This window comes from Lagopus muta, chromosome 1 (assembly GCF_023343835.1).
Source record: "Lagopus muta isolate bLagMut1 chromosome 1, bLagMut1 primary, whole genome shotgun sequence".
Lineage (NCBI taxonomy): Eukaryota > Metazoa > Chordata > Aves > Galliformes > Phasianidae > Lagopus > Lagopus muta.
Window position 1 is genome coordinate 121,556,450 of NC_064433.1, and position 15,811 is coordinate 121,572,260.

The 15,811-nt window shown below is 36.5% G+C and overlaps 1 protein-coding gene across 2 annotated transcripts in view; it reads right to left on the bottom strand.

Annotated features, from left to right (window-relative positions):
• The window catches only part of MOSPD2 (motile sperm domain containing 2), a 31,806-nt gene extending 16,046 nt beyond the window's left edge, over positions 1 to 15,760 (bottom strand). The window contains exons 1-7 of one of the 2 annotated variants that reach the window (XM_048957203.1): positions 15,669 to 15,760; positions 15,434 to 15,497; positions 6,587 to 6,742; positions 5,748 to 5,834; positions 3,165 to 3,319; positions 863 to 923; positions 145 to 183 (exon numbers count right to left, since the gene is read on the bottom strand). In XM_048957203.1, coding sequence (XP_048813160.1) covers positions 145 to 183; positions 863 to 923; positions 3,165 to 3,319; positions 5,748 to 5,834; positions 6,587 to 6,742; positions 15,434 to 15,497; positions 15,669 to 15,677 — 571 coding nt within the window. In that variant the 5' untranslated portion in view covers positions 15,678 to 15,760. The remainder of the gene's footprint in view (positions 1 to 144; positions 184 to 862; positions 924 to 3,164; positions 3,320 to 5,747; positions 5,835 to 6,586; positions 6,743 to 15,433; positions 15,498 to 15,668) is intronic. The other variant, XM_048957211.1, reaches the window with a different exon arrangement.
• Positions 15,761 to 15,811: the final 51 nt, after the last annotated feature.

A 15,811-nucleotide genomic window follows, 5' to 3' on the forward strand; every position in this document is an offset into this window, starting at 1 on the left:
AGACAGCGCGTTAACTATGTAATAGGCTTAAAAATAACTGTTTAACAAATTCACCACTTAGCTAAAACAGAAAGCTGGAAAACGCTTCTTGCTTATACTAAGTTTAAGTTACAATCTTGGGGGAAAATAAACCAACAGACTTACCATTCATTATCCATGGCATTTCAAAGATCACTATCTTCGCTGAAAAGGTAAAGAAAAGGAAATAATCTGAATACTAAATGCATGCATTTCTCTGCTTAACATGAAGTGCAGCAGTAATAGTCATGTAGAAAGAGGAATATATATATATTTGAAAGTGTCATGTTTACTTCCTTGCAGAAGCCTTTGTTAATTGGTTTTCACTTGCTATATCTATTACTACAGAAAGACAGTAGGTGCTTTAAGTGAAAGACAACAAAAGTGGCAGATCCCACAGTTTACAGACTTCTCTGGCTTACTACTTTCCAAATAACAAGGAACTCAGGGATAAAAAGGTTCATTTGATTTTATGTTCATAAATATATACACAACAAATTCTTTGTATATCATGAAAAGCCAGCTGATTTTGGATGTATCGTAAATAAACTTCAGATTTGAAGTTGTGCTGATTCTTACAAGCACAAATATATTCTGAATCTATAGCATGCAGTTCAGCTTTATCAAAAAAGTCTGATCTTCTGCTATGGTTGAAACACTAGATTCCAAGGACAAGTCCTTAATTTATTTCCAAAAATGAGATAAAGTGTATGCAAAAATATTAATAAATAAATAAACTCTCTCCCCATCACTAATGATATTCTTAACTGCTCTTGTTATACACAAGTCTACTTTGTATCTCACATATACAAGTCTAACATTGTATCTCACATGAAATACTTACTAAGGAAGTTTGGATAATAGTCTGTAAAACAGTTGACAATAAAACGAACAAAGTCCAAGTCCTAAAATAAAAACAGAGTAAATAACCTAAATCAAAATATTAGAATACAAATTAGTTAAAATAAAGCACTTGAGAAACAGTGCAAAAGCAGTAACACTGTTATTACAGCCAGATTTTGTAATGAATGGTAACATAGAAAAGGGCAAAAAAGACATTGTATGAAACAGATATATACAATACTGTGAGGCATAGTTTACTACAATACTTGAGTGAGGTGGAAAACCATAAATACTTCTATTTTCCCCGGCACTTCTAACAGAAATGACCACAACTACAAAGGAGACTTCCAGAGACAGAACAAAATGTATTGTTGATAGAGGACCTAAAATCCCCTCATAAGAACAGCATAATGGACAACTGACTTCTGAAGTGATATAAACACTCTACTAAAATACTTACAGATAAAGCAATTAAAAAAAAAAAACAAAAAAAAAACTGTAAGGACTGTCAACAAACTGAAAGCCTAATTAGTAGCTTCAGTAATTATAAAGTAACTGAAAGCTCAGATATCTCTGGAGGCAAAAGATAGCGCTCTGCAGAAGTATTTATCTCAACTGGTAGTTGCTTGTACCAAAACAGTATTTATCACTTAACAGCAATAAACACAGTGATAGATTTCCAAGTAATGATTAGAGTCTCCTGTGCATTAGCAAGCGCACTGCTCTCACTTCCGCTGTGTACCCAAAAGCAATACTATCAGCTATAAGGAGGTTGGATCCATTATTTTGATGAAAGTCCACAAACAAGAATTTAGATGTGAGCAGAGAATTTAATAACTGCATCAACTCTAGTTACCTGAAATGCTGCAACAAGGCATGAACCATCAGAATTACTTGACTGCATACCAATGAGAATAGCTGACATATGAGATGAGGCTATATTAACAATGGAGCAAACAAATGAAAAACCTTCTGGAAAATAGATTAAAACCTCAAGCTGTTTTAGGATAAAATCTATCAAGTACTCTATGTGGCTACCAACTGATATTAAAAGAAATCCTTAGCAAAGTGAGACTGTGCAATGGAAGACTTATAAACAGCACTTGCTGAGATTGTCTTTGGGAGCCTCAAAAACAATAGAGAGAAGCTGAATTCATGGAGAATTCTGAATAAATATTCTGAAGAAAAAGAAAATCAAGGAGGCTGTGACTTTTTTTTTTTTGAACATAAGGGAAATAATAGACTTTTGTGTTTCTGTTATACAAAAATACACACTGCTCAACTAGTATCTTTTGGGTATGGATAGACAGTTCTCAAATCAGAGGTGAAAACATCAACTCTGAATCGAAAAACTGAGTTATCCCATACTTATTTGTAAAACTGTCTTCTCTGATGTTTGTGGCCCTATACTGCATGACTGCAAGGACCTAAGGCAATATTAGGTTTTGCTCATTTCGTCAGGCATTTCTACCACATAAAAAAAAAGAAAGATGCCATTCAATCAAACAATAGGCAAGATCTCCAACTTAAGAATCTAAACTATTTTAGATTGTGAAGTGTGTTCTAAAAAATTAATTGCTCTGCTGAATTAAGCTGAAGAGAACACCACAGAACTCCACAGGCAGTTACTCAAAAGTTATTTTCAGAAGAGATCACTGTTTTCAAAGATGTCAACTACTGCATCTACAGGTCTGAGTACTTCACCATTACCATATTTTTCCATCCCTCACTCTTGACAGATTTTGCTTTGTTGAGGAAAAAAAAAAAAAAAACCAACAAAAAACACAATGAAGCCTGAACTACTGAGAATGAAGCTACAACTATATTCACAACAAAAGAGGGCTCAGCCTATTGCCTTTTGGGTGCTTAAAAATGAAGTCCTGCTATTGTTATCCATAACAATTGATAAACCAAACTGGTAAGTAACTACTGCACAGGAATCATTTTGACTCAGTCATTTATCAAATTAAAAGTTTTCAGTGTACTACATCAAATATAATGTGATATGCAGGAGCACGTAATATTAAACAAATTTTAATATGCAAGAAAGAATTCCAGAAATTGCTTATGTCACAGGAACAAGCCCTACTCATTCGCTGTGAGTAACTGCTACGTTACTTAGGTTTAAAAGACTGCACAGATAATCATCTTCTGCTATGGAGAAACACAGAATCACAGAATTGCAGTGGTTGGAAGGTGCCTCAAGAGATCATTCAGTCCAACTAAAGCAGATACTCTACAGTAGATCAAATAATTCAAAAAGCAAGCAGGAAAAAAAAAAAAAAAGCAATAAGCATACTTACTATGTGACTGATTCCAGTTTCAGCCATGTCAAATACCACCGTTAAAGGCTTTCCATGATCTCTCTTGGCATAATGTTCTAACCAGAAAGCTACGAGTTTCTTTTTATCAAGTTGCTGTTTTTGATCCCTTACATGAAGTTTCACTTTGAACCAAACTGGTGAAAGGAAAAAGAAGCACACAAAAAATGAACCAAGGAAGCAAAATTAATTGAAGCCATTACTTGTATAACTACATAGATGCACTGTGAAATTTACCAATGCCTCAGTGCCTGTACTCCAACTAAAGATTCTACCGTGACACTGAACAGTCAGTGGGACAACTATATATTTTTCCTTTTTCTTCCTAACATCTTTTGTATTAAGACAAAAAGCCAAGAATTGCAGAAGACAAGGAACAGCAGATAAGGAAAACACTCTTCATGTACCTTTTAAAGACTTTTACTACTTATCAAGAAAATTAATTAATTATTTAAAATTAAATACATGTTGTCCTCGGCTATCATGACTTGCACGTTATTCCAAGTACTGCTGTGGTTGACCTTTACATTTCTTTTCTGCCTAAATTTTCTGTACTGTTGAAGTTGGCATGTTCTGAACAGAACTATATGTGCATTATTCTAAATTACATAAAAAGCAACAGACCTTCTTAAAATAAAATCAAGAAATCCAGAAGATGAGTAACATTACTTCAATAAAAGCCTGATATCTTCTGGAATAAGAAATGACTCACATAGAGACAAGTTTATCTTGTAAGAAGCTGATTTCCAAGTAACAGACTTCATAAGAATGCCTGAAACCAAATGACTGGTTATACTATGAAGTGATAGAAGTATTCAAGAGGTCCAACATGAAACACACTCATTTTCGGTACCTCTTCAACAGAAAAATAGACAAGTCCTAGAAATAACTGTAGATGCATTAACATTTCTCTCCCTGAAACCTAGAAAAGTTTTATATAAAATAACACTTTTTTCCTGTCAATGTCTTTTACTTCCTTAAGTTCATTCTATGAATTGCATGGAAGAAAATTTTCCACTTCACATACAGACAAAAAAAAAAAAAAGATTTAAGTGTAATACATTAACTGAATTCTCTAAATTTCAGAAAGATACTCTATTTAAAGTATTTAAAGCAGAACTCTCATGAAAGTAACCAACATTTTTCAAAGAATTTCTATCTAGTTTAAAATATCTACTTCTGATAATGGTGAAAATAGAGCATGTGGCACAAGAAACATTTCTCAAATGCTACTTAATCAGTAACTCTTAACTACTGTACAATCTGAATTTGCATGCTGAGATATTCTCAATCGCTAACGTTCCTTGAAGGAACAATTGGGGGTGGGAAACAGAGACATTAATTATCAGTGACAATAAAGTAAAAATGTTATTCAATGATCTGATTTGCACACATTCTTGTCATGAGACAGTTCCACAGTTTTCATCAAAATAAGTTTGTCTTACTACTTCACTTTCCAATCTCACCAAATTGAACCAACCAGTATAATCACATTCAGCTTTCTAAGTAAATACTATAAAAACATATCATCACCACTTATCCTTGATAAGTTACCTTGGAAGACTAAACGAAAATCATGAAGCATAATACAGCAATTGTTCACAAAGCACTCATAACTTACATGGATAAGATAAAGTTCTTGACAAAATAGACCCTTGGAATAGAAACTGTACTTTTCTGGTCACAGTACTGTTAGAAAACCAGTGGGTTAGTTCTTTAAACTCAGTTGTTTATAAGAGACAAGGCTGCAAATCTATTTTTGGATGAAAAAACAGTTTTGGCAAAAGAAGAAAAAGCACAATTTTAGATTTGAAGATCTATTTTCCTCCCATCTTTGGTTCAAGATTGTTTGGATAGTCTACTAGGTGATTTTTCTTAAGTTGTCTTCTTTATTTTTTTTTTAATAGTTTTTAAGGTTATTTACTTTTAATTGCATGCGATGATGTAGCAAATTCAGTAACAGAAAATGATATTGCCTATATTGCCCATCTACATACAACAGTCAAGTAAAAGTCAAGAGTATTTCAGGAAATACCTACTGTTGCTCTACATATTTTATTCCTTACTCCTCAGTTAAACATACAATTCAGGATTTCATTCTCCAAGAGTTTTCAGCTGCTCACAGTATTACTGAATATTCCTGCGTCATAAGAACACAAAAAAAATTTGCAAACCACTGCAAATATGTGAGAGCTGTATGTGGGCTGTCAGAAAAGCAGCAGCAAATGAAGCTCTGCAGTTATCAACACTTACTCTACTTATATATGCATTACAGCAGATACAGAAATAATGCGCTTCAACAGAGAAGGTAAAAACTTTGGCAGTTAGGATTAAAGGCTTATGGTTCTTGAAAATTGCTGAAAAAGTTTGCTTATTTCATTTCTGTAATCCACAGAAGATACCACACTGACTGAAAGTCATCAACTTCTAATCTCTTTTAGTAAAAACCGCTGCCAATACCTTTGTTCTTTTAGTTTCAAATAACTTCTTCTCCAAAACAGATGCTGCTAAAATGCTTAGAAAAAAAGTAATACAGGATGACTGATTATGTTTTGTGCAACTTACATAATTTATAGCCTTCTTTATCATATCCATGCAGAAAGAGGGCACCACTTTCAAACAACCATTTTGGAAGGACAGATTCAGTCAAATCTGCAAAGCCAAATGAAAGATCATTTCAACAATCAAGTTAATAATTACTTCTCTGTTAAAAATGCAAAAATCCATCAACAAAATACAGAAGTGCCTTTGTAAGCATCCATCCAAGACATATGCAAACATAATACAAAAATGGGGCTAATTTGAGAATTTTACTATCTTCTTCCTCTCAAGCTGCACAGCAGGATTGAGGTAAAGATATGAATAAGATTTAGAAGAAAGAAAAAAAAATACTGCCATGTTTAGTTTTAGGCCCATATCTACAGCCCTTCATGCTTTATCCTTTTTTAAATCAAACTGTACGTTCTTGTAAAGTTCATCTTCAAAACACTCCCATGAAACAAAAATGTACACCTATTCTACCTAGAGTATCAAGCCATTGTTGCAGGTAGCAAAACATTTGACCTGACTGTTATTTGAATTTATTATTATTTTGAGCTCCATTTTAGTCGTGGGGGAATTAAGAGATTGAGCCCCAGCAATTACACAAAGAAAACTAAAGATAGCTACTTTCCTTCTTCCCCTTGCAAGACATAAAGAAGTACAGCTTGGTGATAAGAGCAGCTAAGTTTTAGAAACCCAGTTTTCTAAATTGGGTTAAAAAAAAAAAAGTTACTGCTTAGTACTCCGTGGTATTTATACAATATTTAAGAGCAAGAGCCTTAAAGAAACTAGAGACAGAGGTTAGATGCAGTTCAAAAGGAAAGCAACATACATCATCACAAGAATTACATAACACAGCTTACCATTGACAGCATATTCTTTCCTCCACTGAAAGCTCTCGTCAATCATCTTCAATGTATCATCCACAACGTCATGACGCCAAATCAGGTAATTTTCAACCCATTTGTCATCTTGCTGAAGTCTTTCCACATCTCTAGAATCGTACTTATCTGATTTATCTAGCAAACAAAATAACTATTGTAAGAATATAGCATTTGCAATGCATATACAAAAAGAGATTCGTAATGTTTCAACCCTACTAAATATACTACATATAAAGACTTTCTTCCAGTCTCATCATTTAGCAGATAAAAGTTTTCAATTATCTTCTTACGCTATCTACTGTGAAGATATTTAGAAACACTTCCAGGTTATTCTCAGTAGAAAAATAATTTGTGATTCTTATTCAAATTAAAAAAAAAAAAACAAACCAACATCAGAAATAGAGAAGATGGGGGGGGGGAGAGGGAAGTACAGTTCTTCAAAGACAAAACCAAGTTTGTCTACTTAACACGTATGCAGGCACACAGTCTGAGTACTGGTGGGTACCTATATACCAAGAATTAGGTAGCTTAAGCTTGTGCTGTCTAACTTACAGGCATCATCACAATGACAGGTAAGTTTGTTACAAAAATGCCAAAGTGAATCTAGTTTTATTGAAGATATGCTTAAAGAACACCACCTAAGTTTTTACTTCAATGTTCCTCTTTCGCCTTACAGTCTGCATTCGTTGGAATGTAAATGAAGCAAGAAAATCGAAACAGGCTCCTGAAGGCAACAGACACTGATAAGCATCTCTTTGCTGATCACCAAAACACATAAGCTCACTTGAACTGGTCAGTGATTTGCTCCGTTCATTTTCAGGGTGAGAAATTTTAACAGTGGTTCTTAATTAGATGTTACTTTTGCACATAGTTGAAAATTGTTCTTCAGCAGCAATCAATTCTAAGAAACTACTTTTAGGCAGAGCCATCACAGTTGAATTAAGTATTTCTAACTGCTAGTGGATGGTTTAGGGATACCTACTTCAATCAGAAACCTTAACTCAGAGGAACACACTAAGAAAAGCACATTATGTTCTGCTAATATTTTTAATTCCATGGAGCTACATGTCAACATAGCACTTCACTGATATTTTAATTTATAGTCTCAGTTTCCTGCCACACAATCAATTTAAAATATAAGAGTAAGCAAGAATTTTAAATGCATCCATCCTCTCAGATTGCAGCTTTATTTCCCCCGTGCACATCTTCACATCTAACTGCTTTTCACATGCATTATTCGCTTAGTTTCCTCTTCTTCATTATGTTTCAAGCATTTGCTTCCTTTGACCCCATCCCACTACCTTACCTTGTTCCTTAGCCAAGCCTAGAGTCAAATCCCACTTCCTTAGTTCCCTTCCTGCCCGTCAGCCTATTACCCACTAAAAGCTCTTTCAGTTCCTTCTCTGATCATTTCCATAATCTCATCAGACAACTTGCTCCCTGTATTCTGACTAAGCACAGGTCTGAATACCCAACACATGACAGCCTGAAATGCTCTTCAACTTCTCTGTGGATCTAGGTCAGCCACAGGCAGAAAAAGTTGCAAAGATTTTGCATATTTAGTTCTGCAAAGTCTAAACTGCTTATTTGAAACTTTATTATTCCTGAAATGATTTACGATTTGGATAGTTTTGCCTGAGAAAGACTAACAGTATCTAGTTTCAAGTTAGAATGAAAAATAACAACAGAGAGAAGAAAGGTGACCTGCAGGAACCAACCCCAGCTGACACCATAGCTATTTTGCAAATTCAAACAGGTCACTAAATCAGGTTTTAAAAAGTCAAAAAGGTAGAAAGACTCCACATCATCTTCTGGTGTAGCATGCACTCAGTCCAAATACCCTTCAAAGATACTAGAATATACAGTAGCTAAGCTGCCAGATCCACCATGAGCTACAGTAAAAGTAGCACTGGCTTCTCTTAGCCTTGGAGTATTAGCTATCCCTCTGCCATGGACTTATTGAATATGCCATCCTGGCTACCTGTACCATTTATGACTACTCATAGCCACAGCAAACCAGGGCTTTGAAATACAAAACACTTAATTCACATCAGCGTTACATATCTAGCACAGTAACTTACAACTACTACTGCTATTAATAAGCAAAATGCTTGCCCAAGACCCATTCCATATACATCCTATTTGTAAAGGGGATTTAAGTATTGCATAAATAAAGAAAAAAAGCACACACACCACAAAGCAGAAACTAAAAGGATTCACACTGTTTTTTGAGGCTCTTTCTGCACACATTACATATTTGGGAATACAACTATCAAAAGAGTAACAGAATAGTACATCTTGTATCAAATAATAATTTAAATACACTTGCATATTTTGTGGAAGGTGCTTCATAATACTCATTTCTGGGCCACCAACAGATTTTCCCAAACTCTGAACTTACAGAATATTGAAAAACAGAAATTTATCTTAATTCATGCTTTACAAAACTGAAAGTAAAAGAATGTAGAAAACATGGTATACAAACTTTTAAAATCAAAAGCAAAGAAAGCTGGATTGACAGGTAAGGAAAGCAGAAAACTGAGTTCCCTCTCACCCTCTTCAGCCACTAAACTCAACAAGGTGGCACACAGTATGAATTTAATTCCAAATCAGAAGCAACCAGTCAAATTCTGCCTCCGCATGCACTTGTAGAACACCCTTACTTTAGTCAAGGAAGCACAGCAAGACTTGATAGAGCAACATGAGCACTGACTGCTGTTTTAACCTTACCTGATTTATCCAATTCTCGCTAGAAAATAAATGAAATTTAGAATGAGAATGTGAATCCAAAATAGAAATGTAGTATATCACGCATAAAACAATGATTTGAAGTCATTCCAGTAATCCAGTCACAGAAAATACATCCGTTTAAGGGAGGAACTGCTCTTCAAATCTCTGCATGGCTCATAACTCTATAGGCATCTGGAAACTTATTTTCAAACAACACTATTAAAAAATCAGAATGCTTCTAAATTCAAGTTAATCATGCAACATTTAAATGCAGTTACTGAATTATTGGAAGTTACTGGATTCAAAATAGAATAAACTGAAAGAAAGTAAATCCTTCTCATTCTCAAAATATAGTTTACACACATTCTGCATCACAGCATTTAGTAGGACAAAATGAAACACAAGTGGAGGAGCACTGAAATGGAAACTCAAATGGAACTATAAATTGTATCTGAAGTAAGGTACTTCAATCTCTAAGCCCAATCACATAACACCTGTCAACATCTCTTTATGGTTTAATTAGTTTGGTGGGGGGTTTTTTTGCCCCTACTAGCAAGTTAAACACTTGGCTTCTCACACATGCAGAGCCACCCCACTGAGTTTGGTCAGCCCCTACTCAGGAAGGTGGGCATCTCTACCATTTTTCCATAATCAACATCTTCTAAGTTATTTCTATTTAATCTGAAGGGAAGCAAGGAGTGTTCCAAGCAATGGTGTTCCCAGCTTCTTCTGTTCAGTTAACAAAAGCTGCAAACTCAGTAACAGCACCAAGCTTTTGTTGAACATTTCATAGCTAAGAAATGAGTCTATAAGCATGGAAGCCTGGTTTCTCCTTCAGCTTAAAGAGAGCCACCCCCTACTATCTTGCAGAGGAGCCCCACAGATAGTGGAAAAGTCAAAGCAGGAACATGGCAAGAATCTTTTCCTGAGCTGCGTAGTGACTAACCAAGCTCAGATCCAGAAAAGAGAAAGGACATACTGCTTACCTAATTGGATTTTTACCAGAGAGCACTTTATACATATATACATACATATACATACACACATACATAAATATATATATATATATATATATGTACATATATTTAAAATTGGTTTAAATATATTATACAATAGTCAAAAAAGAAAGTAGAGGAAGTCAAAACTAGTTCTCTTCACAGCTAACAAGCCTTCAGAAAACTGAAAGAGCAAAAAGATGGATCAGATCCCACATACAACTTTTAAGGTTTCAAACTTCATGATCTTGTTTAACCTTTTTTAAAAAAGACAGCAACTTCAAATTACTTCCATTTTCTCATTGAACATTTAAGGTAACTGGAAAGCAGAAAAACCTCATTTTGACCAGCCACTTCTTCCCATTACTCAGCTTCCTTTTTTCTTGTCTAAGTGCAGGGTTCTGATTTACATTATTTTGGTTTGTTGGGGACACATCCTGCTCTATTAATAGGTATTGTTTCCCAGTTGAGAAAACTAAGGTCAAACTATGATTTAATTATCGTCTTCTAAGACAGAAGTCTCTATACTACTACTACAACACAAAACCACTCAAACTCCAAAAATCGTGTAAAACCAAAGAAACAAGTACTTTCACAACACTTTCTTTCTATTTTTTGTGCAAGTTTCATCTATGTTACCAGGAGATAAAACTGCATAATGTTTTCCTTAAGAAATTTTTAAGAGAAGCGATAGAAATTTCACAAGATTCAACAAGAATAGAAAAAATATAAGACTGGAAAATACGAGACAGAAAAAGACGCAGTACAGTTAATTTCCACACTAAGATATCCTAGAGAAGTTAATAATTTACAATCTCGAATAACTCCTCCCTCTGGGAAGAAAACTATCTAGAAAAGATGTTATAGAAGTCACATACGAAGCCAAGAAGCAGGGATGGCACCTACATACCTACATAAAAAAAAAAATCACCCCAAACCACTTTGTTACACTACAGAATTGGAATAGGCATTAAACAAGCCTTTCAGTTTAACTAACACTGTTCTAAATGATATTTCAGTCAAGAAGCCTTGTGTCTGAAACTGTCATAATTTTTCCTCTAGTCATAGCCAGGAAAAGGAAACCCACTGTTAGAAGTCAAAAGTCAATTACATGTTAAGTACTTTAACCACACAGATTTGTGCCTTCAATTGTTAAGTGAGGAAATCTGCAAGGCTGAAAGCAGTTTAAAAATGTCTGTAGCCATGCAGGGACTGAGATGAGGAAAACAAAATCACTTCCACCCAATAAGGAGCTGTTCCAATTCAACAAAATAAAACTAAAAGATATAAATAAAATATCTGCCTCCAAAAGAGATAAGTTTAAAATTTCAGCAAAAATGTCCAAACTCAGTGATTCTAAAATTTACTTTCAACAGGAAGGTCAGACATCGGTATCACAGCTTTCTATACAAGTCTGCTTGCTAACCTGTTCATACAAGTTTCCTATCTTACCCTTCCAACACTTCTCAGTCTTAAAGCCAAGAATCTGTAAAAACAAATTTTTTAGAGCATAAATAAGGGAGGTATTCAAAACATTATCCTAGCAGTTTTCAACAAGTCATGTCACCAAGCTGTTTTGAGAATGGCACATACACCTAGAACTGTATTTGCATTTGACCAATTTGATTTAACATTTTGCTATTGGCTTAAAGTCATGACGAAATTTCATCTTTAAGCTGCTGTGGGAAACGTCTTCTTCAAAGCTGGTTTGTTTTTTTTTTTCCTGAAAATTAAGCTTTAAATAAAGTAAAAATGAAGAGGATGCAAACAGGGAGGGAGAAGGAATACAGACAAAAGAAATATGCAAAGAGAAGAGTGGAAAAACAGAATTCTTGACTAAAAAGTTCCACCAAGATTTTATCACAAATAATTCCCATTGAACATTAAAATGAAAATTAATAGTCCAGGAACAACATGTAGTTTCAGTAATCCTTTAACAAGTAAAATCCACTGAAGAATGAAACAAAACTGTTTGCTAGAAAACACTGCCAGTACCAGTCAGTGCTGGACAATAATCACCTTTTTTCATTGTTTCTGTCACCACCCAGATCATTTACATTTATCAGCTCTCACAAAGAACCCACAGACAGAAGAGAAATCAGGCCCCAAACTGCCAGAATAAGGCACTGTCCACTTACCACAAACAGCACTAAGAGAAACTTTCACATGCTGAAATGCAAGGGCTTTAATTACTACTAGGAAAAACATTCTTCACATGCTCTGAAGTTTTGTTTTCCAAACACAGACAGCATTCACCATGGACAACAGAAAAAAAAAGCAAACAATCAAGCAACACAAGATTTCAGTTAACAAAAAGTGCTGTTCTGAAGTAGGATTCACAGTGGCCAAGTTTTCCTTCTAGATCCCCTGAGAGGCCATAAGTTCAGCAATGTTAGCAAGAAACTTCCGACGCAAACTTCACGGAGATGAGCCACTAAAGTTCTTGTACACTATTTTCCAAACGCTATCTGACTATTAAAAGGATTCTTTTACTTAGTCACATGGATGTGACAGCTGTTCAGATGTTTAATCCAATAAATGGATTTCAAGAGCTTTTAGATGAAAATTTTCAAGGCAGATTGGGAGAAGTCAAGACTGCAGTGTTTAAGTTGGTCGTAACTTTTATGTAAGATATTCCTCCATGTATTAGTTGTGGCAGTTCATATAAGACTTTTCCGAACCATCTATAAACTTCAAAATGTTCTGCATTAATTGAAAACATTGTATTCTGTCAATGAATGATTTCAACCAAAATAAGGACTTAAAAGGCCCTTTTAATTTTCATTTCACAACAATACACAGTACTACAAATCATCCCAGCATAATATCCATTAGAAAATCTGCCTGCATGAGGGGAATCCGGCAACAAGAGTTTCAAGAAGTGATTCTTTCTTATTATAATGCAATCATAAAGTCTCAGGAATAATCAGGACCACTGCTTTCCTCAGAGGGAGAATAAAACAGTTGAAGCTGTAACTTCCTAGAAATATAAGCATCCAGAAAATTTTGCTCAAGTTTCAACACTTGCAGCTCACCTGAAAAAGGAATTAGATTCACTCTATAGAGGCTCACTATTCCAGAACCACACTGAACTTTCTGTGAACATATTAGTTTCTCAGTGTACCCTGACAGCAGCTTTACTTTTTTAAGGAGACTACAATTACTCAATATCAAGCAACCATTTGCACCTTTAGAACACAGGAAGTTGCATGGATCCAAGCCCCTTCAGAGTTCCTTTCAACTAAGAGAAAAGATTAAAATACATACATATATATATATGTGTGTTTTTTAGAACATGCACAATAAAGGTAGGAGGACCATAAACACACTGAAACTTTGTGGTTTTCATACTTTAAATGGGTGTGACAACATTAATTTGCTTGTGGCATTCCTAAATTTTAGATAGGGTTTAAAAAAAAAAATTTCTTGAAAGATCCCTAAACCAAAACCCAAAAAAGGACTAAGGAAGTGCATGCTCAAAACACTGCAGAGATTATAGTTTCCCATGCAACAATAATGTGTTATTTTAATGACTCTTAACAACCAGTCAAACAGAGGCTTCATTACAGCTACAGCTAAGTAGCATGGAGGTACATGGAGTTGCAGGTTTCTAAGGGGAATACTTCTATGAAAACAGGCTGAGGGAGCCAAGCTTGTTCAGCTGGGAGATGAGAAGGCTACAGGGAGACCGTCTTTTGATACTTGAAGGGAGCTTATGAACATGAAGGAGACTGTTTTTTTACATGGGCATGTAGCAATAGAACAAGAGGGAATTACTTCAAATTGAAAGAGTGGAAATTTAGGTTAGACATTAGGATGAGATTCTTTGCTCAGAGGCTGGTGAGGCGCTGGCACAGCTGCCCAGAGAAGCTGTGGTGCCCCATCCCTGGAGGCGCTCAAGGCCAGGTTGGATGGGGCCCTGGGCAGCTGAGCTGGTGGGGGGCAGCCCTGCCCATGGCAGGGGCTGGGTGAGCTGTGAGGTTCCTTCCAACCCAAGTCATTCTGTGATTCCATGATTAAAGAAAAAACAAAAAAAAAAAAAAAAAAACCAAAAACCAATATAAAATAAACAGCAAATGTAACTCTAGCATAATAGATACCATAAAACACACTACCATAAAACACACACACACACAGTGAATTAACTGGAATCATCAACAGCAAAAATAATTTATAGTTTAAGATGATTCTTCATTCTTCTTCATTCTCTTGTTTTATGACTGCCAAAGACAACTTTAATCATACAGAAATATGAAAAGGTAAAATAAACTCACTCTGTCCTTCAAGGTGCTATTCTAATAACACTATCATGCAGTGACTAAACAATGGCCAGTCACTTCTTTGTTTTGTATGCTTGTCCTGCAAATAATCATAATGTCATGCAGCACTCAAGACCCTCCAAAATTATAAAGATAAGTGATACAGCCAACCACAGAAAACTCATATGTGTGCATAACCCTTGTATAAAAGCAGTGACTCTAATAACTCCAATCAGGCACATCAATGCAAAGCAGGTGTTTGCAGAACTGAGGCTTGTGTTACAGGAGATACATGCAACTCCTGAACTCCTGAGTTGTTAGGGTGTTTGCATTAGAAATTAGTAAGAGCGTGTTTTTAATAGAAAACCTTTATACAGTCATAACAAAGTGTTCTGCTTGCTCCAGCTGTTAGCATACTGTGCTACTCCATCGTTTTCTATCATAAGCAATGCAAATCAAGCTGGAATTGAAGTGAAAGCCCTTCAGGCTCTCTACCACTCCCCTTCTCACGAAGATCCCTAGAGCCTTTCATTTACAAGCCCCAAAGCTTCCCAGATTCACAACAGGGTCAGACAAACAGCACAGTACTAATTACTCACAGCACGAATTTGAAATGCAAGCAGCTCCAGAAAAACAACCCCTTCCGCGGACAAACCCAACTGGGACAGCGCGTTTCCCCTACTGCCAATGGCCAAGCACACCAACACCCTGCCCCAACACCCCCTGCAGCACCACAGAGAGCCCCAGAAGGCGGCATCGCGACCCGACAGGGCAGCACCACTCAGCCGGCCGGGGACAGAGAGCAGAGCTGCAGCCGAAGGGTCGGCAGCCCGCGCGCTCACCTAGCAGGTACTCCGCCTCGAAGCGCCGCCTCGTCTCGGCGATCAGCGCAGCTTTGTCCTGCTGCTGCGAACGAGAAAACAGCAGGACATGAAAGGGCCCAACGCAACCCCTCAACACCCTCACACACAAAGCCAGCCCCCCACCGCCCCACCGCCCCCCACCTGCACTCCACCCCACCCGCGCGAGGGCCGCCAGAAAACAGGGGAGAGCGCGGGGCGCGAGGGGAGCACTCACGTCAGCCATAGTGCGGCGGGGCCGCCCGTGACGGCCGCAACAACTGCAGGGAGACAGGAAGAAGAGGGGATGGAGGCGCCGCGTGACCAGGGGGGCGTGGCCAATGGGGAGTGGGCGTGGCCACACGCCCATCCCGGCAGCGG